General features: G+C 41.9%; 1 protein-coding gene across 4 annotated transcripts in view; it reads left to right on the top strand.

The window, feature by feature from the left end:
- Nucleotides 1-5,739: 5,739 nt before the first annotated feature.
- The window catches only part of SOBP (sine oculis binding protein homolog), a 159,744-nt gene continuing 138,943 nt past the window's right edge, over nucleotides 5,740-26,540 (top strand). For all 4 annotated transcript variants that reach the window (XM_067702432.1, XM_067702429.1, XM_067702431.1 and 1 more), the window contains exons 1-3: nucleotides 5,740-5,874; nucleotides 19,357-19,495; nucleotides 21,653-21,838. In XM_067702432.1, the coding sequence (XP_067558533.1) occupies nucleotides 5,779-5,874; nucleotides 19,357-19,495; nucleotides 21,653-21,838 (421 nt within the window). In that variant the 5' untranslated portion in view covers nucleotides 5,740-5,778. The remainder of the gene's footprint in view (nucleotides 5,875-19,356; nucleotides 19,496-21,652; nucleotides 21,839-26,540) is intronic.

The following is a 26,540-nucleotide window of genomic DNA, read 5'->3' as shown; positions in this document are numbered from 1 at the left end:
CTCGGAGCATGGGCTCTAGGTGCGTGGGCTTCAGTAGCTGTAGCACACGGGCTCAGTAGTTATGGTGCACAGGCTTAGTTGCTCCGTGGCCTGTGGGATCTTCCTGGACCAGGGCTCGAACCCGTGTCCCCTGCATTGGCGGGTGGATTCTTAACCACTGTGCCACCAGGGAAGCCCTTCTTTGATTATTTGTTTGCTTACTCATTGTCCCTTTTGTACACTGTAAGCTTAGTGAGATTTTGGGAACTTGTCTGTCATCTTTGCACTGGACCCAAAGCACTCAGAACACAATTCCTGGAACATAGTGGGCTCTCAATACACATTTGTTGAATAAGGGAATGAATAAATCATGAATCCCAATTGAGAATGACAGATATGTACCCATTCCTCAGAAAAAAATGCACTGAATATTTTGTATATCATTTCAGGAGGTTCCAAAGCCCTGGAAGCTCACCTGTAGGCTCCTGATTAAAGCCCCTGCATTATAGTTATTCTGTTTCATAATGTTCTTTTTGAAATTAATTCTGAATTTTGTTCTTTGAAGTTTAACATGAGCACGAATTTTGAATGTATGCTTAAGATGGACTATAACAAATCACAGGCCAATTGCTGCTCACTGGATTTGAATAAAATAGATCTATGATATTTACATTACCTGATCCTAATGACCATATTTCAGTGAATGAAGAAAACACTGTGGTACAAATGTTAACTGGTCATCCATATCCAGTTCTCCTGTCCTTTGGGGAACATGGTGGATTCAATTCCCAGCTTCCCTAGCAGTTGGGCAGAGCCATATGACTAATTCTACCCAATGGATTGGAGGCAGAAGTGACCTATGTCACTGCCAGGCTGGAGCATTTAATTGCTGTGTGAGATCCTCCAGGGCTCCATCTTCTCCTACTTAGTGGCTATGGAAGTACATGCTGGTACAGAGGTGCAATGCCAAGCCGTCACATGGAAGACAGTTGCTCTGGAGAGTCACACAGATCTTCAGCAGACTTTGTGTGAGCAAGGAGTATAAACCTCTTTTTTTTTTTTTCTTTCTGCAGTATGCAGGCCTCTCACCACTGTGGCCTCTCCCGTGTGGAGCACAGGCTCCGGACGCACAGGCCCAGCAGCCATGGCCCATGGGCCCAGCCGCTCCACGGCATGCGGGACCCTCCCGGACTGGGGCACGAACCCACGTCTCCCGCATCGTCAGGTGGACTCTCAACCACTGCGCCACCAGGGAAGCCCCCTCTTTTGTTTTAAGTCTCTTAGATTTTCTAATGATTTGATATTGCAGCATAAACTACCATAACCAAATATGCCACTGATTGGAAAATACACTATTATTTCATATACCAAGGAGGGGAAAAAAAGCTGTCACTTATAATCGAAAGAAGTCTTGTAAGATATATCACAATTTCAGAGATGTTAAAATTAGAAAAATGTGGGTCTTAGATTATATAAAATACAGATTGTTAAAAGGAATTTGTCAAAGAAGATTAGTATAGTGTCAAGAACTCGAAATCCAGAGGTGAACAGAAAGTTATGGATTCAAATCCCAAAACTTACTAGCTTGTGACTTAATAACTTAGCTGTGTAAGCCTTAGTTTCTTCATCTGTGAAATGGGGATCACAGTAGATGCTGCCTCATAGGGTTTTGTGGATGTTAGATGAGACAGTTCTAATAATGTCTCCAGCATAGTAATTTTCCCACATATTTTAGTCACCACATTTGGTTAGATCACAGAGCTTGTTCAAAAGGAGCATTAATTTCAAACAATATACAAAAGTAAGTTTGTCATTATGTCATACTGCTCAATCAGCAAATATCTATTAATTCCTTACCAGGCATGAAGACTGGGCTTCCAGTTAGGTGTTCTTGGAGATAACAAAGACGCAGATCTAGGGGTTGAGGGCTGAAGGCAGATCACCCTGGGGTCTTCCTATCCACTCTCCAATGTATTTTCTGGAGGAATCAGGCTAGAACAAACATCAAGAGCAACCTTGAAGAGTAAAAGAAGTCACAAAAATATAACTGAGAAATGATGCATGAAAGGTCAGTCCCGTGCTTATTTTGGTGACTGGCAGGACTAGTCACCAAAGGGAAAATTGAAGACTTTTTCTATGTCCAGGGTCTGTCTTTGGTGCGTTTGTGTATGTGTGCATGTGAGAGAGAGAGAGAGAGAACAAGCTGATGATTGGAGAGCATAAGGCTAAGTCAAAGAAGCAAAAGAGTGACTCTTCTGAGATAAGTATGAGATTGATTGTTCCTGTCCTCATAAGGTTATACTCTTACAGGCTGTATGAAGTTATCCAGGGAATATTACTGGACTCATGGTATTCATAAAGCAGCAGCTTGTTATAATTGTCCTCATCTGTAGCACATTTGAAGAAACCCACACCTTGTCATTGCCAACGTGCAACAATCATCAGCTCTGAAGTTTATTCTAGACTAAAAGTCTCCTCACACATACTTTAGGAGCTTTCATTCTGTCACTGAAGATGTGCATTGTGGGCTGTAATTCAACATTCTCACCTCGGTTTTCTGGAGGACATATGCCTTAGAAGGAACAGGTGGCTGATTAATATGACTATTTTTATTAAATGCCTGAACAATGGCAGAGCAAGTAATTTTCTTTAAAGGAAGTATAGCTGCCTTTAAATATAACTCTGGGCTACAGTTCACCTTTTCTGTTTATTCTTAACTTGTGAAACTGTATCTTAGGACTTGGGGTATATAACTTGGTATTTGATATCAGCTGAAACACAGTGAATCAATTGTAATGGTTCTGGCACCAAAGGAAACAGAGGGGACTTAAATATGTTTCCAGAAGACAAAAAGCTTCTCTTTGTGTACACTTTATAACATATGTTTCCACACTTTTAGAATATTCGAAAGTCCAAAAAAAGTTTTCTCACTATTTTTCATTAAAGACTGAGAGGACAAAACAGAGAAGACTAACTCCAACCCACATACCATTTATCAGATATTTTGGATGAAATCCAGATTGAAAAATCAAAAATATTCCCTCTTCTTCTCTCCCTTCCAGCAACGGCATTAGGATGCTTATTCCTCACTGTGAAATACACCCACTCTCACACACTCGGAAATGTGTTAACGTTCCAGGAAGGGGGAGGGGGGCGGTTAGTGCAAACAGGTTTGGGCTCCTCCCCGCATCCTTGCTGCCTGGGTCGTCTTAGATCAGCTGTGGGCTACTGCGGGCTGCGTGACCTGGCCAGAGCACTTGGGCTCACAACCTGTGTATACCTGGGTACACTCCCAGAAGCTACCGGTAATATCTCGAATAGGGGACCCCTGTACGGCAGAGCACTCCCTAAAACCTCATCGACCCTCACCTCTTGACTTTTTCGCGTCCGGGATAACCGCCCCAGGATTTTTAACTTTCCTTGGGGCGTTTCGCGCGGACCCTTTGCAGGCGCTGCGGAGCCTGCTTCGGCCCCGCTCCCTCTGGCCTCTTGGCTCGCCTGGGATCCACTAGCCACGCGGAGCCGGGTGCAGCCTCCTCTCCAGACAGGGAAGAGAAGAGGCGAGAGGAGGTGCTCAGGTCTCCTGGGTACCCTCCCAAGCATCTGTAATTTGACCTTTACGAAACAAAATGATGCTAAAAGGCAAAATAGCCAACATGGAGGTACTCAGCCCTCCTGAGTACGCTCCCAAAGAGCTCTAATTTGACGTTTAAGAAACAAAACAATGCCAAAATGCAAATTAGGCAGTGTAATACCCAGGACGAGCCTCATTTGACAGGCCAAACTGAGATTTTAATGGAAAGGTTACTCATATCCGCACACCGAATTCATTCTGTCTTTTAGTACTTAAAAAAAAATGTGTAATTTTAAGTTCCACTGACTTAAAATTCCATTGACTGTCAGAATGCACACTCCACTATAACACTCAGTGGAACAATGGACACCCCCATATCGCATTGTGTCAGGTAATTACGAAGTGTCGCGGCGCCGGAAAGCGAAGCCCGGAACGTCAATGTGTCCCCCGCCGCGTGTACGAGCGGTTTAGGGCTGCGTGTCTCACCGAAAACTCATCAAAACGTTCAGGCCAATGCCTCAACCCAGAGAGGGAGAAACGCCATCCGAGCTTGGCCCCGGGCGTGGACAGAGAGGCCCAAAGAGTAGGCGAGCGAGCACAGGGGGAGCGAGCACGTCTCGGGGAGAGCAGACGCACGCAGGGAAGTCTAGGGGAACGAGTGCACCCAGCGGGTAGGGAGGGTCCCGCCCGGGGTGGCTAGGGAGTCCCGTTCCCTGGAGAATGGAACCCACGCGGGACCCTGCGCTCCCAGCAGCACCCAATCTTTGGGGGGTTAAACTCAGGGCACCGGGACAAGAGTGCGCGCGGGGTCACAGGGTAAGGCTGTTACTTTGTAGTGAGACGTTGTGTGTGTGTGTGTGTGTGTGTGTGTGTGTGTGTGTGTGAGAGAGAGAGAGAGAGAGAGAGATTGAGAAAGAACTGGAAGGAAAAGAAAGAAAAAAGAGCAGGGAGCTGAAGGCCGAGATGTCCTACTTCTAAGTGGTTCATTGAGAGGCAAAAGCCTTCTAGCAAGCGCAGTCGTACGTAGCCCGCGCCGCATTGGGGACCAGCCGAGCAGGGCGCGGGGGTCTTTCCAAGGGGCCTCCAGCCTCACGAGCCCGGAGGTGGCCCCCAGAAGGGGACACTGTCCTGGCAGCTGTGGGGAGGTCGGGACTGTGGTTTCCTTCTTCCGAGACCCCGGCGCTGCCATCCGGAGGGGGCGAGCTCAGTCTGCCTTCTTCAGGGGGGAGGAAAGCGGACCTCTAGCAACGCGACCTCGGATCCCCGCGCCCTCCCACCGCCCAACCTCCTCCCCTCAACCACATTCATTTTTCCTCAGCAGCTTCTAGTTCGGGCTCAAAACCCAACTCCGAGCCCACCCGGGCCTTCATCACGGAGCTAAGGGGGACGGCCGGAGTCGGAGAGGGCCCGGGGAGGCGTCGTACCAAGGTAGCGGCCGTGAGGGGCTCCGAGTCCAGCGGATGCCCGCCGCGGATGAGCCAGCGGCCGCGAGCAGCCCCCGGAGCCGCGCAGCATCGGCGTCTACAGTGACGGTGGAAGCCACGCCCGCTCGGGAGCTGGGGGCTGTCCTAGCCCCCCCACCCTTCCCCCGCCCGCCCCCTCCTCCCGGCGCCGGCCCCCGGCCCGCCCCCGGCTCGGCTAGCGGGAGGCGCTGGGCGCCTGGGCTGGCGCGCTCTCCTGGGCGCGCACACACACACACACACACACACACACACACACACACACATATCCACGCACGCACGCCCAGAGCCGCTCTCTCCGCGCCCGGCCCACGTTCCCCTCGCCCATGCAGACGGACAGAGCGACGGAAGATGGCTGACGACTCCACGGGGCACCGAGGATGCAGCCTGGCGGCGGCGGCGGCGACGGCGGGAGCGGCAGAAGCAGCGGCGGCGGCAGGGGCAGCGGCGGCGTTGGCGGCGTTGGCGGCGGCGGCGGCGGCGGCAGCGGGAGCAGGAGCGGCGGCGGCGGCGGCATCCCCGAGACTCCTCGAGCTACCTTTCCCTCTGACAGCCACTGACGTTCTCCGCCGCTAGAAGAGACCCCGCTTCTCCGGTGCCCGCCTTCCCTCCCCCCCGCCTAGCCCCAGCCCCAGCCCCGCCAGCACCGCTACCTCCGCCAGCCTTGCCACCATCAGCACCACCTCCACCACCGCCGCCGCCGCCGCCACCACCGCCGGCGGCGGCAGCAGCCATTTCATCTCCACAGAAACCAGACACAAAAACATGGCAGAAATGGAGAAAGAAGGGAGACCTCCGGAAAATAAAAGAAGCAGGAAACCGGCTCACCCAGTGAAAAGGGAGATCAATGAGGAAATGAAGGTATTTTTGGACTTCGGGGCCAGAGAGCCTGAGCTCTTTCTTCCGCCTGCTCCCTTTGGGCCGTTGTATAGATTCGGAGGGTACAGGGGAGCGCTTGTCAGTTTCTGTAGGATGCCCAGAACGCCTCAGCTCCTCCTCCAGGTGCAAACCGAGGCCAACTCTCGGGCTGCATCCCCGAGATTTGCCTTCCTCAGATTTGATGGGGGTGGAGGGGCGGCCGGGAAACCACATACTATTTAACCTTATAAACCCCAGGTTGGTAACAGGCGCGTTTCAGAGGGAGGGGACCGGGAGCCCAAGTGGCGGGTGGGTATGGTGAAGAGGCTTTCCTAGTCGGTGGGGTAGTTTTTCCCTCTTCCTCGGGAGCCATCCCCGGGATCCCTCCAAAGTTAAGAGCCGCCGGGCCGGAGCAGCCGGGGAGCGCTGGATTCCACCCCTCTCCCCAGTTCATCTCCCCGTTCCTCGATCCCGCTTCCCGACTAGAAGCCAGCGGCGACGGTGTAAAAGGGGCTGTCAGTGCCGGGGCGAGTTGTGGCCCGAGCGGCGCGGGTCTGGGTACCGTTTTGACGGCCGGCTCGCTTCGCACGCAACTGCTCGCTCCTCTCACTCGTCTGCCTCCGCCTCCCGCTCGTCTTTGCATGCTCCACTTCCCAGTTAAGCAGACCCGGGCAAACCCCGGTGCAAGATAGCTGTCTGAGGGGCGGCCTTCGCAGAGCGCCTGCCCATTGTTCGGAAAGGCCAGCCCGGAGTCCTGTCGGCGAGGCCGGGCTCCCCGCCAGGCCAGCGGTGCTCCAGAGGTGGCGAGCGCAGCAGCCTGGCGCTCCAGCTGTTCGCGTTGGAGTGATTGCACAAGAGCACCGCTCGGCTCCGGACCCCCCTCGTACCCCCCCCCCCCCACTTATTTTCCATGAAGTTGCAGCTTTTGCCCGGTGAGGGTTTTGTTTTGTGTTGATTTCACGAGTCTCTCTTGATTTTTTAAAAAAATTGTTTTATTTGTATTTTTTGTCTTTCTGTGAGTTACAAACAAGTAGCAGATTTCAGGGGGGACTTTAGTTTTCATTCTGCAGCCGTCTTGGTGTTCCCCATCTTCTGCATAGAATCCTTAACACTGCCCACTGACTTGGTCAGGTTGGTTAAGTTGCTATTTAAAAGACAAACGATGAAGATGGCAAGCAACTAAGTAAAATTTATTGCGGTTTGATGTTGTCTTGATTAGAACAAGCATATTCTAGAGAGTGCCTTGAATGAAGCCCATGTTTAGAAAGGGGCACACGGATAATACATCCTATATCTGTACCTAGGTGCCTATGCTTAGCGTTCCTTTCTTCCAGAAAATGTCTGTAGCAATCTGCATTTTGGAATAAGGGTTTTTATTTCTGGGTGACGAATTTAGTGCCTGGAAGCATGAGGTGCAGCATCAGTCCAAGGAGAGTTAAGGAAGATTTGCCTTGGAAATCAGTGCCATTCCTTGTGATGGAAACCTCCATTGATTCCATTGATAGACAGTTTTTTAAAAAAGAGACCAGCAGGAGTTGTCTTCCCATGGGGATGGAATTCAAACAGTTTACAATAACCATCCTTCCTCACTCGCCTTTCCCTCCTGTCCTGCATTTCCAGATTACTTTTCCATTTCATTTTAAATTGGGAGTGGAGGAAGAGGAGAGAGGTAAAGGCACTAAGAAGTCACAGTGTGCACTGGCCCTTTAAAACACTGTCTAATGCGATCTATATGGATGGCAGCTTTTAAGTTTCATAGGTTCTAGAATTACAAATTAGCTAATTTTAATCAAAACATGTGAAATGTTATCCCGGCTGGATATAAAGGCTGACTGTGCTCGATGCTTGGGTCTCACGTTGTTGACTTTGGCTGTGGGAGCACTCCGTGGTTTGGGAGATAGTTGTCCTTCTACAGTATAACAGATGTTTGTCTGAACTGGTGAGGAAGAAACAAAAACAACATTGTGTGAAGGGGAAAAATTACACAATTTTTAGCCAATGCTGCAGGACTAAGTATGGAATTAACGTTCGTGCACAGACTTTCCTCTTTTTAAAATGTTATTTTTCTTCCAAGTCACCACCTACTATTTGAAGTTTTAATCCTTATCATTTCAGTACAGAGTAGCATTAAATAAGAAGTTTTACACAGCAAATAATTCAATTGCCTGAAGGATCAGTATTTTCTCCCTAGTTTGGAACAATGTGTAAGAGACACTGGGTCAGAATCTTCAGTCGTGTCAATGCACATCATGCCAGTGAGTCATGAAATCCCATTTCTAGTGGAATTGTTCGGTATGCATTCTTCTAATATAATAGAACCAAAAGTCCTCATTTTAAAAGTGATTTCTCAAAGTCAAAAGCTGGAAGGGTTATTTTGAACTCATCAAGATTTTTCTGCTTTTAATGTTAATAACCACATCAATAAAACCCCTCCCTGAACCTCATGGTATTATTACCCCTCCATCTCCCCAAACCTAAAGTGTAGAGTAACCTAACAAGTTGGTTGCCCTGCATAAAAATATGTGCAACAAAATGTCACCGAGAACACAATGTGGCCTTGTGCAGCTTCATATCGGTGCCGTTGGAGCTGCCTGGCTGTGTTTGCCTTCATCTGAACGGCTTTCATCTGGACCAGTGTAAACTAAGCCCTGGTAAGTAATCACAGCCCGGCAGAGAGAAAGGAATGTATACAGCTAGCACGGCCTAAGCTGTAAAAACGGAAACCTGAGCCCCACCGTGGATCACATATCAAGGCTTGAAGGTAGGGGAAATGAAAGGGGGAACGAGGAGAGAGCGAATGTAAAAGTCAGCCTGGGAAGTGGAGGATCCGGAGGAGGCCCCCCCCTTAGGGAGAGTTGGCTCAGGGATTAGGGAATTTTATCGTGGTGTACAGTGACCTACTCAGGTTTCAACACTGGTTGGATCAAGTTGCTTCTCTGCGAGCTGAAAGAAAAAGGACTGGTGTGTATGTGATTTTTTTTCCCCTTCGGGTAATAGAAAGGACATTGGTATAAGCATCTATTTTAAGTACAGCAAATGCAGGGAGCTGAGAATGAGCAACAAAATTGCCTCATCATAGAGACTTCCTTCAAGATTTCCTAATTGAGATAGTCACAAATTTATTTAAAAATGGACAGAGAAGACACACTGGCAGAGGTTTAGCTGACACCAGTAATGGCATTGGAGATTGTCTTCATGTGGCTGGGAGCTAATGTTGGTTGCTGTTTCACTAGATCAGATATTGAGTTACATTTTCGTTATCACTGGTTTAATGTACAAAGCAGTTGTAACAAATTTAAATTTGATACAATATAGTTTTGTGTGTGAAAAGTACATGACTTGGCATAGCTTGCCTTTAATGTCCTTTAGTGAAAATATCTTCAAGTAGAAATATTTGTCTCATTATGACCTTTACAATGTTTCTTTATCTTTCCTTCCCCCCCCACTTCATCCTGGTTTTTCTTAATTAAAAAGACTTATTGCTTTACTGTACTTACAATCAGTCTGCCCTATTTAGTTAGTGACCAGTAGAGAGGATTTTAAAAAATCAGATGGCAATTCAATTTATATTTTGACTACTTTCGGTTTCTAAAGCGAATATTGTGATTGTATCTACTGTAATATGCCTTCAATATATTGTTAGCTCACATGTATCATAACAAATGGCTCTTAGGAGGGAATTCTGGTATATGGAAGTGTTAATTCGTTTCAGGTGTTCATCCAGAACATAACATAAAAGCTAGATGTAATATTGGCTGTGCAAATGTAAATATATGAGTAAGTATAAATATAGTTGCACTTAAGGGTATGTATTTTATGTGCATAGATCTTGGTGAACATGGTTAGTGACTACCAAACAGTAATACAATTCAAAAAAAAGTAGACTATGAGTAGAGATAATGAGTCAGATTTTCATCTTTTAAAACTCTTTGACAAAACCATTGTGATTAGATCAAGCACTCTGCCCTGGAAACTTTCCTAAACAAACCATAATTAATGCATTTACAATGTTTGGCTTCCTTATCAATTGCTCAACTACAGGATAATCTGTGTTAAATGTCTTAGGGTCTTTGCTGAATTTCTCTGTCTATAAATATTCTTAGCAAGTAATTTGTACCTAAAATTATGCTTCAGTCCTAATGCCTACAGTTAGAGGCAGGCACATCTGTTAGAGTTTAGTAGTAAACTCACCATAAGATTTTCTAGTTTAGTTTCTGATGGTCTCCATTTGGCATTAAAAATGACCTGTGTCAATTGCATAGACAATAAAGCAAGTTGCAGAGCTGAGCTGGTGAGTGCAGTGATTTAAATAGCTTGCCATAAAATAAAATAAAATAGAGATATCAGAGTGTGGATTGGAAAAGTCAGCATGTTTAAGGTTGAAATCAGCTCATTACTAAAACAGGTATATTTTAAGTTTTGCTCCTGAAACTCCATCCTGATGTCAGAAACAGTGAGTCTCAGGAACCTAGAAAGTGGGCTTGGGACTAGATCTCACTGTGGCATTCACAAATTATGTCAGACCTCCCTGGCTGAGCAGTGGTCTAAGGTGTGCCACGTGGCAGGGCTGGGAACTCTTGTCAGTCGGAGCATGGTGCTTGCCCCTTGGGAGCTGGTGTAGGATATTCCCGAGCCCACCAGCCCTGTCCTCTGTGTTGCTCTCGGTTGTCCTGCTCAAGGCTCTAGTCTCAAACCATAAGAGAAGGTCCTGGGAGGGCACAGAGAGCTATGAATTCTGCTCTGTTCAAACCAGGAGTTTTCTGAAAAGAGTCTCTTTCTCCATCTGTGAACTGGTGAGGATAGTGTGTGGTAGAGTGAGACTCTCTAAGCCTTACACAATTCACAGGTTCCAGAGAGGAGGAAATGGAAAGGAACCACTCCACTTCCTCCCGAATCTGAAATAAACATTTGAACTAGAAGAAAATGAGTCTGACAGACTCATTCCCTTCTGCGTTTCCTGCCTCTGTGCTTGCCAAGCACTGCTCTGAGAAGCCAAGCCCTACTCTCCTTGTGTGAAAGACAGACTCATAGAAACCAAGAGGTAACAGAGTTTTTAAATGAAAGTCAAAAACAGGGCCTCAGAAAAGGCAAATATCAGTGAATACAAGTGACTGTCTGAAAAAGGAGAGTTCCAGGGAAATAGAGGTGTCTTGCAAGGGTGACCAGACTTCTTGCATCTTCTAAGGAAGTGTTCTTTTTATCGAGTCTTTATACTTTTTATTTTTCTGAAAAAATTATTAGAAGTAGTAGAAGGTGGATCATTTAAAAATCTCTGAAGTCTAAAACTTCCTCTTGCGGAATGGGAAGTCAGCCATACTTGTACTCAAGCTAATAAGATTATTGAATATTTTCCTAAAAGAGAAGGGATATTCCAGGGTAGAATGAAAAAAAAAAAACAACTTTGTTTTTGATGGTGCCAACTGAAACATGTAAACAGACATGAAAGCCTGTGCTGGGTGAGATTTGGTGAATGTATATTTTAGAATCTGTAGACTGATGGGTGTTAATATCTCTTATATAACTAAAGGGTTGTGGAACTCTGTCCTGCTTTAAGGCCAGTGGCTTTTGGCATGGACAGGAAAACAATGTAACAAGACTTGGTGATTTTAAGGCCAGTGCTGCAGCTGTGATAGGACACAGCTGCACACAGCTGCACACCTGCCATGCCTGCTACAGTGTTGGCCCCAGGGCTGGGCTCCACAATTTCACACATTTCTTTGACCTTTTTAGGACATTTGATGTCCTGGCCACAGATTAAAACATGGGGACATAATTGTCTGTTCTGTGTCACAACAAGACAGTAAAGCAACGTAGATTTTTATATGTGGAAACACACAATCTTGGTTTCATGTGACAATAATACACCCATCTAATTCAGACTGTGTCAATAAGAGAACGAGACTTTCTCCTCAGGCCGGCTCCAGGTCGGAGCTGGATTTTAGTGTTTTGATGTGTCCTCTGCCCTTAGAACTGTGTGCTAATCATTGTGTCGTGGCTGAGAACAATGCTGCAAAATGACCCAGATGGAGCTCAGTGACCTTCTTAAAAGGATTTCAGGCCAAAAATCTGTATGCAGTTCAGATACAAACAGCAAGGCTCAATGGGTAAAGTCTGCACCAAGAGTATGAATCTGGCTGCTCTTAACATAACATGCATGTGGATGACCCTCACATGGGATGTCTGTGGGAGTGACTTATCCTTAGGATACCATCAGACCCAGTAGGATCATGAGCATGGAAGTACTTTGTAGTCTGTAAAGGGCTCTTCCCACAGTTCTTTTTCACTGTTTAAATGTTGCCTGCTTCTTGGTAGAACCTTAAAATAAAACCAATCCATTAGGTCTGTGTTAAGAGAGATGACTTCAAGTCAAATCAACTTGAATTCCCAGTAGTCTGAGAGTGCTCATTAACACTGGATATTATAATTCTTTTAACTTTCAGACCTGGGGATAGGTAGAGCTAGAAATTGATTTCTAATCAAGTTTAATTCCTACTTCCTACAAAAGGAACTGCTTTTCTTCTACAGCTTCATCCCCTCAGCCCTTTAAAAATCTTAATTAGTGAACCCAGTGATGCTTAATAGAAATCTACCTCAGAAGTCAGTCAGAACCCATGGAGGTGAAAAGGGAGATAAAATATTTTCCAAAAATAACCATCATTCTATTATTCATAACCTTAACTGGCAGAGATACCAGCATTTTTTTTCCCCACCTTGTAAATTGTTCAGGATTGGGGGTTTCCTTTTCCTTTGAAAGTATTTCTCATATGCTCCACTTTCTTGGATAATGTGTGTAAGAATGTTTTGAAGTTAAGTAATGTAACTGGCAGATCCTTTTTACTGTTATTAGGACTGTGAATATGACTGACATGGTTGTCTGTGAGAAGACTGTGTTAATTAAAACTATTTTTTGATTTTTATAAAAATAATACATGGACATGATATAAATAGTAGAATAAGCAATATAAATAAGCAAAAAGAAAAACAAAGCCTGTAATTTTCCCACCCAGACACCATTACCGTCAACATTTTGATGTATGTCTTTTCATGTCCTTTTCTATGTATGATGAATGTTTTTTAAGAAAACAAAAACAAAAAACTACTAACCTTCCATTTAAAACTTAACATATTGTTAATAACTTTTCATGGCAGTAAAAATTTATCCACAGCATATATTTAGTGGCAAAATAGTATTCCATTTCAGTGATTTCATGACTAGTCTATAATTTATTTAACTGAATTCCGATTGTTTGACATATAGTTTGTTTCTAAGAAAGCAACACTGAGATAAACATTCCTGAACATTCATATTTTTGCACCTATTTCCTTAGAATAGTCCCTACTATACCTAGAAATAAAATTGCTGAATCAAAGGGTATGTAAAATTTTAAGCTTTTATTGCAGAGAGTCAAGTTACCTTTTCTAAAAGTTGAATTAACTTGAATTCCCAATAGTCTGGGGGTGGGACTTCTCTGGAGGTCCAGTGGTTAATATTTTGCCTTCCAATGCAAGGGATGCGGGTCTGATCCCTGGTCAGGGAGCTAGGATCCCATATGCCTCGAAGCCAAAAAGCCAAAACATAAAACGGAAGCAATATTGTAACAATTTCAATAGAGACTTTAAGAATGGTCCACATCAAAAAAAAAAAAAAAGTCTGAGAGTGCTCATTAACATTGGATATTATAATTTTATTTATTTATTTATTTTTGTGGTACGTGGGCCTCTCACTGTTGTGGCCTCTCTGGTTGCGGAGCACAGGCTCCGGACGCGCAGGCTCAGCGGCCATGGCTCACGGGCCTAGCCGCTCCGCGGCATGTGGGATCTTCCTGGACCGGGACACGAACCCGTGTCCCCTGCATCGGCAGGCGGACTCTCAACCACTGCGCCACCAGGGAAGCCCTGGATATTATAATTTTTTAAGCTTTCACATATTTATTTTTAGAATCAGCTGTCCTGAATTTTGTTTGATAATTTTTCTGTATTTACATATTTAAAAAATATTTATGGATGTATCCAAATGTGTTAGCACATTTATTGATTAGATTCTAAGTGCTAGGCATTGTGCTAGATGGGACATAAAATGAAATAAAGGGTTTCTGCCCTCAAGTAACTTATAGTGTGTTTCGTTGGGATAGATGACATATTATACTAGCACTGTGGAGGGATGTAGGACTTGGAGTGGAAATGGGAATTATGTTTGTGGGAAGAGGGAGGATGTGGCTTTCCCCTCATCTGAATGAATGATTGGGAGCTCTCTGAAAACTTTCTACTTTCTTGGGTAGGATACCAAGTTGAAAACACATCTGACATTCAGTTATGCAAGGCCTGAGATAAGAGAAATCGGTGGCACCTACCCTATATTTTAAACTTTGGTGTTTTCAGAATAAAATCATTAGTTCTTTTTGAAGACCTTGAAGTACTTGCATTTCAGAGTATTTTGAGGCTTTGTAATTACTGTGATTTTCAAAATGACTTGAAGTCAAGTCATTATTATTTACCTGATAAAATGTTCAATTAAAAACCATTTAGAGTGAACTTTGACAGGCATACAGTATTTCTAGTTGAATAAGGAGAGTGTCTAATGAATGTCCTGGGAATTAGAGTCCAATAAAAATAAACTTTGCCAAGAACTCAGAGGAGTGGGGAAATAGTTAAGTTTCCTGTCTTTCCACTATCTTTCTGTGACCTTTTTTTTTTTAAATTCTAGGAAAAGATCATGCTTTCAGATTAAAGGTTAGGCTTTTCTTTCTTTAGGAACCCTGGAGGTGAGAGAGGGGAATTGGAAAGGGAGAGGAAGGGGTATGGAGGTATAGTATTAAAAGTGCAAAGCCATTAGAGTCAGATGTGATGTCAAAAAATTGTCAAATGAGAAGATTAAATTTTGATTATGAATTTTAAGACCCCCCTATCCCAACAATAAAGACAGTTAAGGAGAGTAGAGGTCAATGATCAAGTCGCAAAACAAGCAAAGTTTTAGCATAGGTAGATATGTCCTAGTTGAAAAGCTCTTTGTATGTGACATTGACATCGGTGATATGATTTCTTTGCAATACTGTTGTTGGTCCAAGGAGGTAGCTCCTTTGGAGTTGCTGACACATTGGACTGTACGGAATTTATAATAGAAAGAGTCCTGGTATAAGGATCTGAAGATCTGTATTTTTGTTCTGACTTTACTAGGTGATCTCTCATGCCTGTCATTTACCTTCTGTATGCTCCAATTTTCTTTCGTAAAATGAGGATGTCACAGAGGTTCACCAAAAGTTTACTGTGGAAATCAAATACCTAACTCACAGGGTAATTGAAAGGAACAAGAGAGTTAAAGGATGTGGAAACACTGTAAAGTGCTATAAGAGTGTTAGACATTATCATTGTAATTATAGTGACCTATTTTCCAAACCCAAATTGGACCACATGGTATGAGGGAGGATTTTTGTGCCACTTCCAAGGGTGAGAGGCAGTCTGCAAAATGTGTTTTGGATGCCAGAATATTGAAATTCTGGCACATTTTGATGGTTTATGGGAACAATGATAAAATATTTGAGATAGTGGCTGTTCAGTAAAATTTATGCTGTGTGATCACTGTAATTATGATACTTCTTAGCAAAAGGCAATTTATTTCTTGTATAAGTAGAAATTCTTTGATTTCACAGGACCTTAGAGCTAGAAGGGCCTTTAAGAGATTCTACTTGAGTTTCCTGCTCTAAGTCTCCAGGAGAAATTCTGGGTGAAGATATGGGGGGAAGCAAATTTTACAGCTTCTCTTAGTACAGTGGTTTGTCCTATTATCAAACAGCCTTACCTCAAAAGTCTCTCTGCACTTTAACTCTTATCACCTTAATTTTCTGGTAGAAAAACTTGAAAACCCTTATGGACCATAAACATTAAATTCACTTCTCCTAGAATATATTATGTTTCTTGGATGGTAACTGCAAAAATCCATTTCATTTCCTTTGGTTTAGCACCATAGCGAGCCCATATGATGTCTAGCATCAAGTTCTAACTAGAAATTAAAAATTATTTATTCCTTGGGGTTCTTTGATTTCTTAATGCAATAGTATATAAGACAGAGGTGATACCTATTCTTGTAGTTTGGTGTTTCTTTTTCTTTGATCTTGTTCGACTTTTTATGAAAAGTTTGAGAGTTATGGCTCAAGGCTCTATAAACCTTTTGTTTTCTGCTTTTCCAGTCATATATCAAAACATTAATATGTTTCTTTTTACTTTCAGTGATAAGAAAGGGAGTGTTTTAGAGTTTATTTTCGCTGACATTTATAGTAACTCGAAAATGGAATAGATCAGTTCCATGTTGATCATATTGATTGTTCCATGAAGCCTCTGAGTTTTCAGGACAAACCGTAAACTAAGTGATGCACTTAAGATGCCCAAATAATATGAATTTTGTGTTAATAATCCAGTTGAGGTTTCAGTATTTATGCGAATGTCTGAAACTTCTGGATCCCATCCCTGGGATTGGTTCTGAAAGGCTGAACGGATTTGCAGCTGGACTAAAACAAACAAATCTATATCCTTGGCTGGGAGGTTGCTCCGTGAATTATGCATCTGTAGCTTTTGTGTCGCTTCAGAGGTTAGACAGAACCAGAGAAAGAGGTGCCCAAGATACAAATGGTCTAGAAAATTAGATATGGTGGCCAGGAGTTACTATGCAAGAGATTTTCTGGGTTTTGGGCACATTTCTCTTAGAGATTGAGGCAAACAGCATATAAACCAGTAGGATGGCTTGAACTTGGCTTTTAGCACTGTTGGGAATTGTTTTTTTGATGCAAGATGTAATCCTTATCCTCAGAGATTTCTGCTGCCAGACCCCTGATGGAGGACCTTGGTTTGTGTGCTTAGGGACTGTCATTCTCCAGTCCAGGCACTCAGCTCAGTGAAAGAAATTGGGTGTTAGGGGAGGGAGACTGACACCTCATTAAAGCAATCTCTTTTGATTGAGTAGTGCAGCATTTAGCAGAATCCTCCTCGGTGGTATTCCAGAAGCTGCTGAGCTTATTATACATATCGATCATATCATCTTCGTGCATTCATGAAAAGAATGTCTATTTAATGTGGACATGACCAGCCATCAGATAGAATAAATGCCTCAGTAAAGCTTGATATGGCTGGCTGTTGGCCTTGTGGACGGTAACACTGAATCAACCTGGCTAGATTTTTAAAACTTGCTTGTGCATTATACTATCACAGATTGACCCATTTGGAACTCTGAGCTCAAGTGGGTACTAAAGCAAAAAAAAAAAAAAAAAAAAAAAAAAAAAATCTAGCATCCTGTGGGTGGTTTGAAATGCCAGGTTTGTTTTTATGTAGTGTAATATCCTTACTTTTTTTTTTAATATTTCTTTTTACTTATTTATTATTTATTTAATTTATTTATTTTGGCTGCACCGAGTCTTAGTTGCAGCATGTGGGATCTTCCTTGCGGCATGTGGGATCTTTTAGTTGCGGCGTGTGGACTTTTAGTTGCAGTACGCAGGCAGGATCTAGTTCCCTGGCCAGGGATCGAACCCAGGCCCCCTGCACTGGGAGCGCAGAGTCTTACCCACTGGACCACCAGGGGTTATGCAACCCCTGCTGAAATCTAAAGTGAAGTTCAAGAGAACATGGAACTTACACGTTGAGGCTGTGCACATGCTGGTTTAGCCTGGGTGCTTGTTTCAGGTATAAATTATACATCCCAGTGTAATTCAGAAATGACAACTTCTAGGGAGAATGAGAAAAGGTTCTGTGAGCCACAGAGAAGGTTAGAATGTATAGTTTTTCTAGCTCAGTCTAGGAGGCTCAGCCTGCCTTGCCTGATAAAGATGCCTTAAAAAAATTAATTCAACAAACATTTATTATCTTACTCTGTAGTATAGGATCCTTTTTATTAAAATTTTTCCAGCTTTATTGAGAAGAGATATAATTGACACAAAACACTGCAAGTTTAAGGTGTACAATGTATTGATTTGATACATTTATATATTGTAAAATGACTACTACCCGTAGCATTAGCTACCACCTCTATCCTGTCATATAGTTACCATTTCTTTTTTGCAGTGAAAAGATGTAGGATCAACTATCTCAGCAACATTCAAGTACATGATAGTGTTATTAGCTATAATCACCATACTGTACAGCATGCTATACTATACCCTTTGACCAGTCTCCTCGTTTCTGCTGCCCCCAGCCCCGGGTAACCACTTCTCTACTCTCTCTTTCTCAGATAGAGATGCTTTAAGGCACACACAAGCATTAAGATATAGCAGCTGTTAAGTTCATTAAAAATAGTCACCTGGTAGTATAAGCTTTAAATTTGTCCAACTATTATTTACCCATTATTTCCACAGCTTGATATCTATAATAACAACAATAATAATGCCTTATATTTTATAGAGTTGTCCCTCCAAATCCACAAGGGATTGGTTCCAGGACACCCCACACCCACACCACAATCCCTAAATCCACAGTGCTTAAGTCCCTTATATAAAATGGTGTAGTATTTTCATATAACCTACACACAACCTACCGTATACTTTAAATCATCTCTAGATTACTTATAATGCTTAATATAATGTAAATGCTAGGTAAATAGTTGTAAATACAATACAAGTGCTGTGTAAATAGTTGCCTGCATGACAAAGTCAAGTTTTGCTTTTTCGAGCTTTCTGGAATTTTTTCCCAAATATTTTCCAACTGCGGTTGCTTGAATCTGCAGATGCAGAGCCTGCAGATATGGAGGGCTGATTGTATATTGATTTATAGTTCATAAAGTGTTTTCATACATTATCCAAAATCTGAGCTGGCTAGTAACCTTAAAGTTATTTGGTACTTTTATGTTACTTGTCAGAAGACAATCACAGTGACCTTTGATTTCATGGGGAAAGAATCTGTCACTAGTGGAATTCGTAAAGGAAATTATGCTTCAATGTTTAAAGAATACTGTTACAAAAGGGAAACCCTTGTAGACTATTCAGCTTTCTGGATGGTAGTGGTTGACAGTTGAGAAATTATTTCTTTGCTGAGATTTTGCTTTATCTGAGATAAGAGTCATGTTAAGAAACAACACCTAAATTAGAAAGCAATTCTAGTTTAAATTAATCTGAGCCACAAAATGGTCGATTGTTTTCAGTTTCAAAATTTTTTCTTAGCTGTTTTTGTGCTTTTACCTTTCAATATTTTTGTATTAGTGAAAGATATAGACTTTGCAGAAGGATATGCCAAAATATGACTTCCTATTCTTAAGCAAAACTGACAAATACCTTTTCTCTTGTTATCTTTAAATTGCAAATGTCTGAAGGCCTGTCATAATTGGATGCGTCATCCTGAGATTTAAACGCATGACAGTTTTTGAACGTGATTTGAAAAATAAACATGACTCTAAGGGAGGTAGGGCGGGGCTGGCAGAAAATGGGTAGTGGAAACAGAATTCGATTTATGTGTTCTTTTCAAATAGTTATTGATTATATACATAAGTAGCCTATGCTTCTCTTTCAGAACTTTGCAGAAAACACCATGAATGAACTTCTTGGCTGGTATGGCTATGATAAGGTTGAATTGAAAGATGGTGAAGATATTGAATTCAGAAACTATCCTACAGATGGAGAGAGCCGGCAGCACATTTCTGTTCTCAAAGGTAATGATATTCAATGTCCTTTCCTTCATGCAAACAAGGATTGGCTATCTCAACCTGCCAGAATTGAGTTGCTCTGGGACTCGTTTTGTTCATGATGCCAATGGTTGATTTAAATGGACATCCCCGTAAGCAGAATTCTGCAGAATGTAAGAGCACAACATAAAACAAAAATAGACACAGCTTAATCTCCATCCAGCAATGGGACAGTTAGCTAGACAAGGGCTAGCTAAGCGCTGTGGTCCTGCCCACAAATTGATAGAAAGGGACAGTGTTTGCTAATTTCTAGTTTCCTGAACCCTTCGATATATCAATTGTTAAGGACTGGTGCTTTCTGTTAAGTGAAATGTTAGGTTTAGATTTTCAGATGGTAAGAGACAATCATGGTTAGTTTGATAATTTCTCCTCCCCCCCTTTTGGGTGGGAATTCTAAAGGAAGGCCCTATTTCTGTTTTCTGTTTGAAGTTTTCACCCTTGCCTCATCCACACAGCCTTGGATAGGTTAAGAAGAAGAGTAAGAGAGTAGTAGAAGGTTGGGTCCTATATAATTCCATAAGAATGATCATCAAAGCCCAGCCAAAGAGTAGAAATTAGAAGGTTAGTGGAGCTGAAATAACACTGAATCTGCCGGTGGGTAGCAGTGCCTGATATTTCATGAAGCCTAGAATCATTGGTGGGTGTTGATCTGCACACTGAGTTTATGAACCTAAATTTGGATTGAGTGTTTGTTTGTCAAAGAAAAGGATTATGTGAAGAAGCAATCCATTTGGGGAACTTTAATAAAGTGTGACTAAAACTAATTGTGTGATATAATTGGCAATTTGATCAGTATTTTCATTACATTCAATATCTATTGGCATAAACTACCTGTTCATGCATTTTATTTCCAGTCTCTAAGATAGTGCTTTTCCTTCTTATATGCCAAGCAATGAAATGTAAATGAGCTGTCCTGCAGGCATGTGGAATTGAACGTATGTGACAAATTTTATGTTAAGCTTGGTATGAAATTGTACACATCATGTTACAGAGATAATGTCATCAATTTCACTGTAAACGAAAAATGCAAGTCGAGTTTATATTCTGTAAACTAATAGCTCGTTTAACACTTGGTCTAGGTAATAATCTTTGCCTCTGGGGAACATGGAGAGAGTGCCAGGATATGCTATTGGAGGGAACAAGTTGTTTTCTATGGTTGAGTGTTGTTGTTGGTTTTTTTTTTCTTTTCTTTTCTTTTTTTTTTTTTTTGCGGGACGCGGGCCTCTCATTGCTGTGGCCTCTCCCATCACGGAGCACAGGCTCCGGATGCGCAGGCCCAACGGCCATGGCCCACGGGCCCAGCCGCTCCGCGGCATGTGGGATCCTCCCGGACCCGGGCACGAACCCGCGTCCCCCGCATCGGCAGGCAGACTCCCAACCACTGCGCCACCAGGGAAGCCACTGTTGTTGTTTTTAATGATTCACATGCAAGGATAAAATTCACAAGGTTCATATCATTATAAGTTTTCTTTATGATCATTTTTGTTAATTTTTAATGGGTATTAATGGGTTAATGGGTCTACCCTGTGAAACAACAGTTTTTTCCTAATCATCAGCTTCTTTCTCATTGGTTCTTTTTTTTTCTTTTCTTTTTTTTTTTTTTACATCTTTATTGGAGTATAATTGCTTTACAATGGTGTGTTAGTTTCTGCTTTATAACAAAGTGGATCAGTTATACATATACATCTGTTCCCATATCTCTTCCCTTCATTGGTTCTTTTAATTATATTATCACTCAAGTTTACAATACAGTGGGACCTGGTTACAGTGCTACAGGGGCACTTTTTAAGCTTCTCCCCTGGTAGACAGAGAGCGATGTCTGCTGTATATCACTTTGTACATGGAAAGGGTTAATTGCCTCTCAATTTTCTATGGGCTTTTACAATGCTAAAATTCATCACCACAGTACAGTTGAGATGTTAGCTATCATAGTGGAGCAAATTATAAAGAAGCCCTTTAGAAATTTATGGTAACACGACTGAAAAGGTCCAGGATGGTCTGTGGAGTTCTGATAAAGTGTTTAAAGATTTGCAAAATAAAATTTTTATTCCATAGCCATTTTACTTGAGAAAATGTGGTTGTAAGCCCTTTCGTCATATTGAATGTGATTTTCTTCTTTTACAGAAAATTCTTTGCCAAAACCAAAATTACCTGAGGACAGTGTTATTTCACCATACAATATAAGCACAGGCTATTCAGGGCTTGCCACAGGAAATGGACTCAGTGACTCACCTGCAGGGTCAAAGGATCATGGCAATGTGCCCATTATTGTACCTTTAATTCCTCCACCTTTCATAAAGCCACCGGCAGGTAAGTCAATACTGGGGTTTCCAGTGATAATGATTGATAGAAAATTGTTTTAACCATCCTATGGTAATTATTAAATGCTTAAGTTAATTTTGGAAAAGACTGTTTTAGGGACTTTGCAGCTAAGAAATGTTAGTGCATGTATTATTTAAAGTAGTATTGTTTTATTAGGCCAATCTACTACTAGTTAGGCTGTCAACTTTCAACTGACAATAAATTTTTCCTACCCCTGGCTATAAAAGAAGTTATTTTCCTTCTCTAAAATCATCTGTTTAAAATAAAAAAAAGCATGAACTAATTAAAAAAATAAGATATATACTGCCTGGTTAGCAAGAAAAAAAGGAACCATGGTTGAGCTGGGTGGTGGTGCAGTGAGGACCACGTCTCCTCTGTGGGTTTTGCGAAGGAAGGGGCAATCTGTGAAGTGTGTGTGGCAGGCTTGTTCCCCAGCGTGCCTTCTTATAAATCCACTTAAGAAACAACCTAGGTTACCCATCTCATACAGAGTTCCTTTTAATTTGTGCAAAGCTCTTTGAGAGCTTAAAAAAAATGGAGATCTGAATTTCATTTGCATGAAAATGTAATCAGTTCTTTTATATTTCTAGAAAATTAGATGGCGGTGTATTAAGCTAGACGGCAGTGGGCTGAGCATGATGTTGTTTTATTAAGCCAGTCTTAAAATCTTATTGCAAGCTAGGTTACAGTTATGCTCCACACAGAGAAAGAAGTTCAGTGATATTGTATCTGGCTTGCTGTAAAATGTCAGAATTATGCTAGAACGTTTAATTGCTACACTGGTTATTTTTCTGTATGTTGAATTGAACAATGATAAATACTGAGTTTTGATAGCAGTACTTATCATAACTCACTAAAGTTAATGCTTGTATTTTTTTTAAGGAAGATAGGTGTTTGGTTATGTTTCCATAAATAGTGAAAATATTTGTAGATATAAATTCCTTGGCTTATATTATAGATATATTGGTACCATCTTCTAAGTGTTACTAACATTTTTTTCATGGTATGGGCACATTCTTTTGCTTAGCCTATGACATTTTAGCAGCAAAAGTGTCCTTTCATACTGAGGTCCTCAGATATGTCATTAAAATCCATTTACCTATCAAAATCACTTGTAATCGTGTTTGTCTACTAAATACTAACATAATTTGTGTTACATATAAAGTTTGTCTTTCTAATGCCACTGTTCTCCTTTGGTTGATTGTTTTATGGTGCAGAGGGACCCAAATTTATCTCCTAAAGGTCAAACACATATTTTGCATAGGACAACTGGAGAGAAGGGTGACTAATTTTGTTAAATGTGGGGTTCATTGTTTGAAAGTATGTCCAGGGGCTTAGGTGAGTGGTGATGATGATGAGGGTATCAATAAAACAGTGTGACTAAGTGAAAAGAACACAGGCTTCACATTCAGACAGATTGTGTTCAAATCCAGGCTTTGTCATTTACCAGCTCTGTGAGTGTAGACAAGTTACATGATTTCCACATCTGTAAAATGGGGATCACAGTTTCACCTTATGGGATAGTTGTGGCCATGAGATGAGAAAATGTAGGTAAAGCACCAGCATAGTGCTTGCCACATGAAAACCATTCAGTAAACACCATGCCTCTTGTTCTTTTTTTTTCAGTCCTTATTCTGCCCCAGAGTTATCATGCACATAATTTGTGCAAAAAAAAAGTGTGTATCCAAATGCAAATTCCCCTCTAAGATTTATTTGAGCAAAGCAAACAGCTCTAGAAATTAGCATAGCTGAGGCTAACATGAGTTTGGCATGCCAAAAAACCTGCCCTGGAGTTTCCTGCTGAGCCAGCCACGTGGAATTCCAGCACACAGCTCCTATTTAACTCTAATTCCACATCAGATCAAGAAATAAATATGCAAAGGATAGAGGCCAAAAATTGAGCCTTGGAAGTCTTAGATGTAGGAACTCTGAGGATTTAGAAGCCAGAGTAACTGAACACCAGTGGTTTTATGCTGTCTTCCATGGAACTCCAAGGCACTCATCTGTTGAAAACAGAATGTAGGGAAGGACATGTTTAATTTTCTGTATCTTCTCTAAACCTTGACTCGATCCTACTCCAGGGTTCTATATGACAAGAAAAAGATACACAAAGGTTCTTTGCTTTCAAGGAGCTTACTCTATTATTCTCCAAGCAGAAACTTACAGGAGAGATGAATTTTGATTTAGTTATGTTATCTAGTGCAGGGGTCAGTAAACTTTTTCTGTAAAGGGTCGGATAGTATTTTAGGCTTTGGAGCTCTACCGTCTCTGTCACAACTACTGAACTCTGCGGTGGTAGCAGAAAAGCAGCCATAGATAATACATAAACAAATGGGCATGGCTGTGTTCTAATAAATCTTTATTTACAAAGAAGGCAGCAGGCAGGGTTTGGCTTAGGGACAATAGCTTGCTGACCCTAGCACTAGGGTAAGATTGGCAAAAGTCTCATGATACCAGGAAGGTGAATAGAGTTTCTAAGAGTCAGGCTATGAGATTTGTCAAGGTGCTCTGTGTAATATCGTGAGGAAGGGACAGTGAAAGGGCAGGAAAATAGTGGGGTTTTCAGGGTATGTGGTGAGCTCTGGCACATAATAGGTACTCCACCAGTGTTTGTTGAATAAATGAATGAATGACTGATATTCAAATTCCTATTGCACATGCAGAAGATAGTACAGGCTACTTTGTTGTTCACTGGGAAAGTGCTAGGATCTTGTTTGGATTAGTCTCAGTCTGTCTGACCATGACCATAGCCTCTGTGACAGTGATGTGTGTACTTATCCATAGATAAGTGTAAAGTCCACAAATTATCCAAAAACTCCCATCTAGTTAATCATTTCAATTTTTCCTTTTGCTAAAACTTTGACCAGAGTTGTTATTCAAGGTAATCCAGTTGAGGGACCCTCTGTCAATGGTCTAGCTGTATATAGGTTAATGGGGCATTTCTGAGGGAAACTAATAAATCATACGATGGCTAGGAACAAAAGGCCCCTTGGTAATCAACCCCTGAATAATTCAGAGTTGACTGTATCATGCAAGTGTCTACTTCTCGGGATAGGGAAGAAGAGGATTGTGTGTATGCTCTGGATTCCTGGAAAGAAAAGAACGATTAGTGTTCAAATTATTCCTGGTATACTGTAAGCCGGCTATGTGAAAATGCTAATAATACCTTATGTTTGTATTAAACCCTTTACAGTTATGAAACTCATTCAGATTTTATTTAATTTGATCTTTACAATAACCCTGGGAAATAGCATTTGAGATATCATTAAATAAAGAACTGAAGCTCAAATAGGTTAAATGGCTTTCTCAAGGTCAGGTGGCTTCTAAGTACTTGCGTCAAGACTAGTACTAAGGTCTTCTGACTCCTAATCCAATATTCTTTTTAATATAAAGTTGCCTTGTCAGCGTATATATACGAAACTTCCCTAGACTGTATCAGAATAAGAGTATTTATTAATCTGCTACTTCAGATTCCTTAGTGACAGGGGATATAGCTTGTTCCTGCAAAAGGTTATTTTTTTCAAGTCCACATCTTTGGGGAGACTTGATGAGTTCTCTAACTCTTAAGCATCTGTGGTTCTGTGAACCAGGATGACCTAGCAGTGGTAACCCCCCAGCTTGGTTTTAAAGTCTTGCCATCATGAAGCAAGTTGCTCCTGCTTCGAGGTACCGGAAGGCTCCATCTGGTCAGGCACTAGTTCCAGAGAGTGTTCCCTGTGCTCAGGCAGGCTCACCACTGGATCCCATCCACATTTGGCAGCCAGTGGGCCCAGTGGAATACTCGTGATCGGGAACACGGTGATAGCACACTCGCTTGGATTTCCACTCTCCTTTTGCACAGCTGCAGACAAAACTGTGGGGGTAGCTTATTTCTGGGCCTGGGGGATTGCTTTTCTGTTCCTGCACCCTTTTTCTTCCCGGAAGGGGAACTTCTTGCACCTTGGTGATTACCACAAGCATTGACCCTGCTTCTGCTGCACATGTTTGCATCCAATTTCATCCGATTTCCAAGGCTAAGCTGCCCTTCCCCGCTCAGAGACAGAATCTGGCCCTTGGTATAGGGTTTGTGACATCACAGTCGTTACTATGGTAATAGACTTGTTATAAACACAGAATAATAGCCCTGCTTTTACTTTTTTTCTTTTCCCTCCAAGCAAATGAAGGGAATCACCATGATCTTTAAATAAGAATCACGGACTTTTCTGCAGTGGACAAAATAAGGTTTTGCCATATAGAGTCACCATTTTTAAAAAACGATAAGAATATAATGATAAGAATAATATTAGAAAATAATAGAAAGTATCAACCAATTCTCTTTTTACACAAACATTCCTTTATCCTTTCAGTTAGAATGAATATGAAAACCTCCTTCTTTGCTAATTTAAAAAACCACAGCGTGAGCATAGTCTGAAGTGGCAGAATATATATCAGCAAGAGTTTTGAAAGATAACTCAGGTTAATTACATTGTAACCTTGCTGTAATTCTTCTCATATTAGAGATTTTAATATGGGTTCAATCCTTTGGGACTTCATTCAGAGAGGGTTGTACCAGTAAAGGACTTCCAGCATGGATTGGAAGAGCTGTACAACAGTGAATCTCCATCAGAACACTTATGCCTGCTCTGCTCTCACGCAAGTTTGACTATTGAAGCAAAGCCATTCAAAATGAATTTTAAATACATTTTTTTTT

The sequence above is a fragment of the Pseudorca crassidens genome, chromosome 13 (genome assembly GCF_039906515.1).
Source record: "Pseudorca crassidens isolate mPseCra1 chromosome 13, mPseCra1.hap1, whole genome shotgun sequence".
NCBI classification, from domain to species: Eukaryota; Metazoa; Chordata; class Mammalia; order Artiodactyla; family Delphinidae; genus Pseudorca; species Pseudorca crassidens.
Note: the sequence above shows the minus strand (reverse complement) of the source record. Positions and strands in the feature narration are given on the sequence as shown.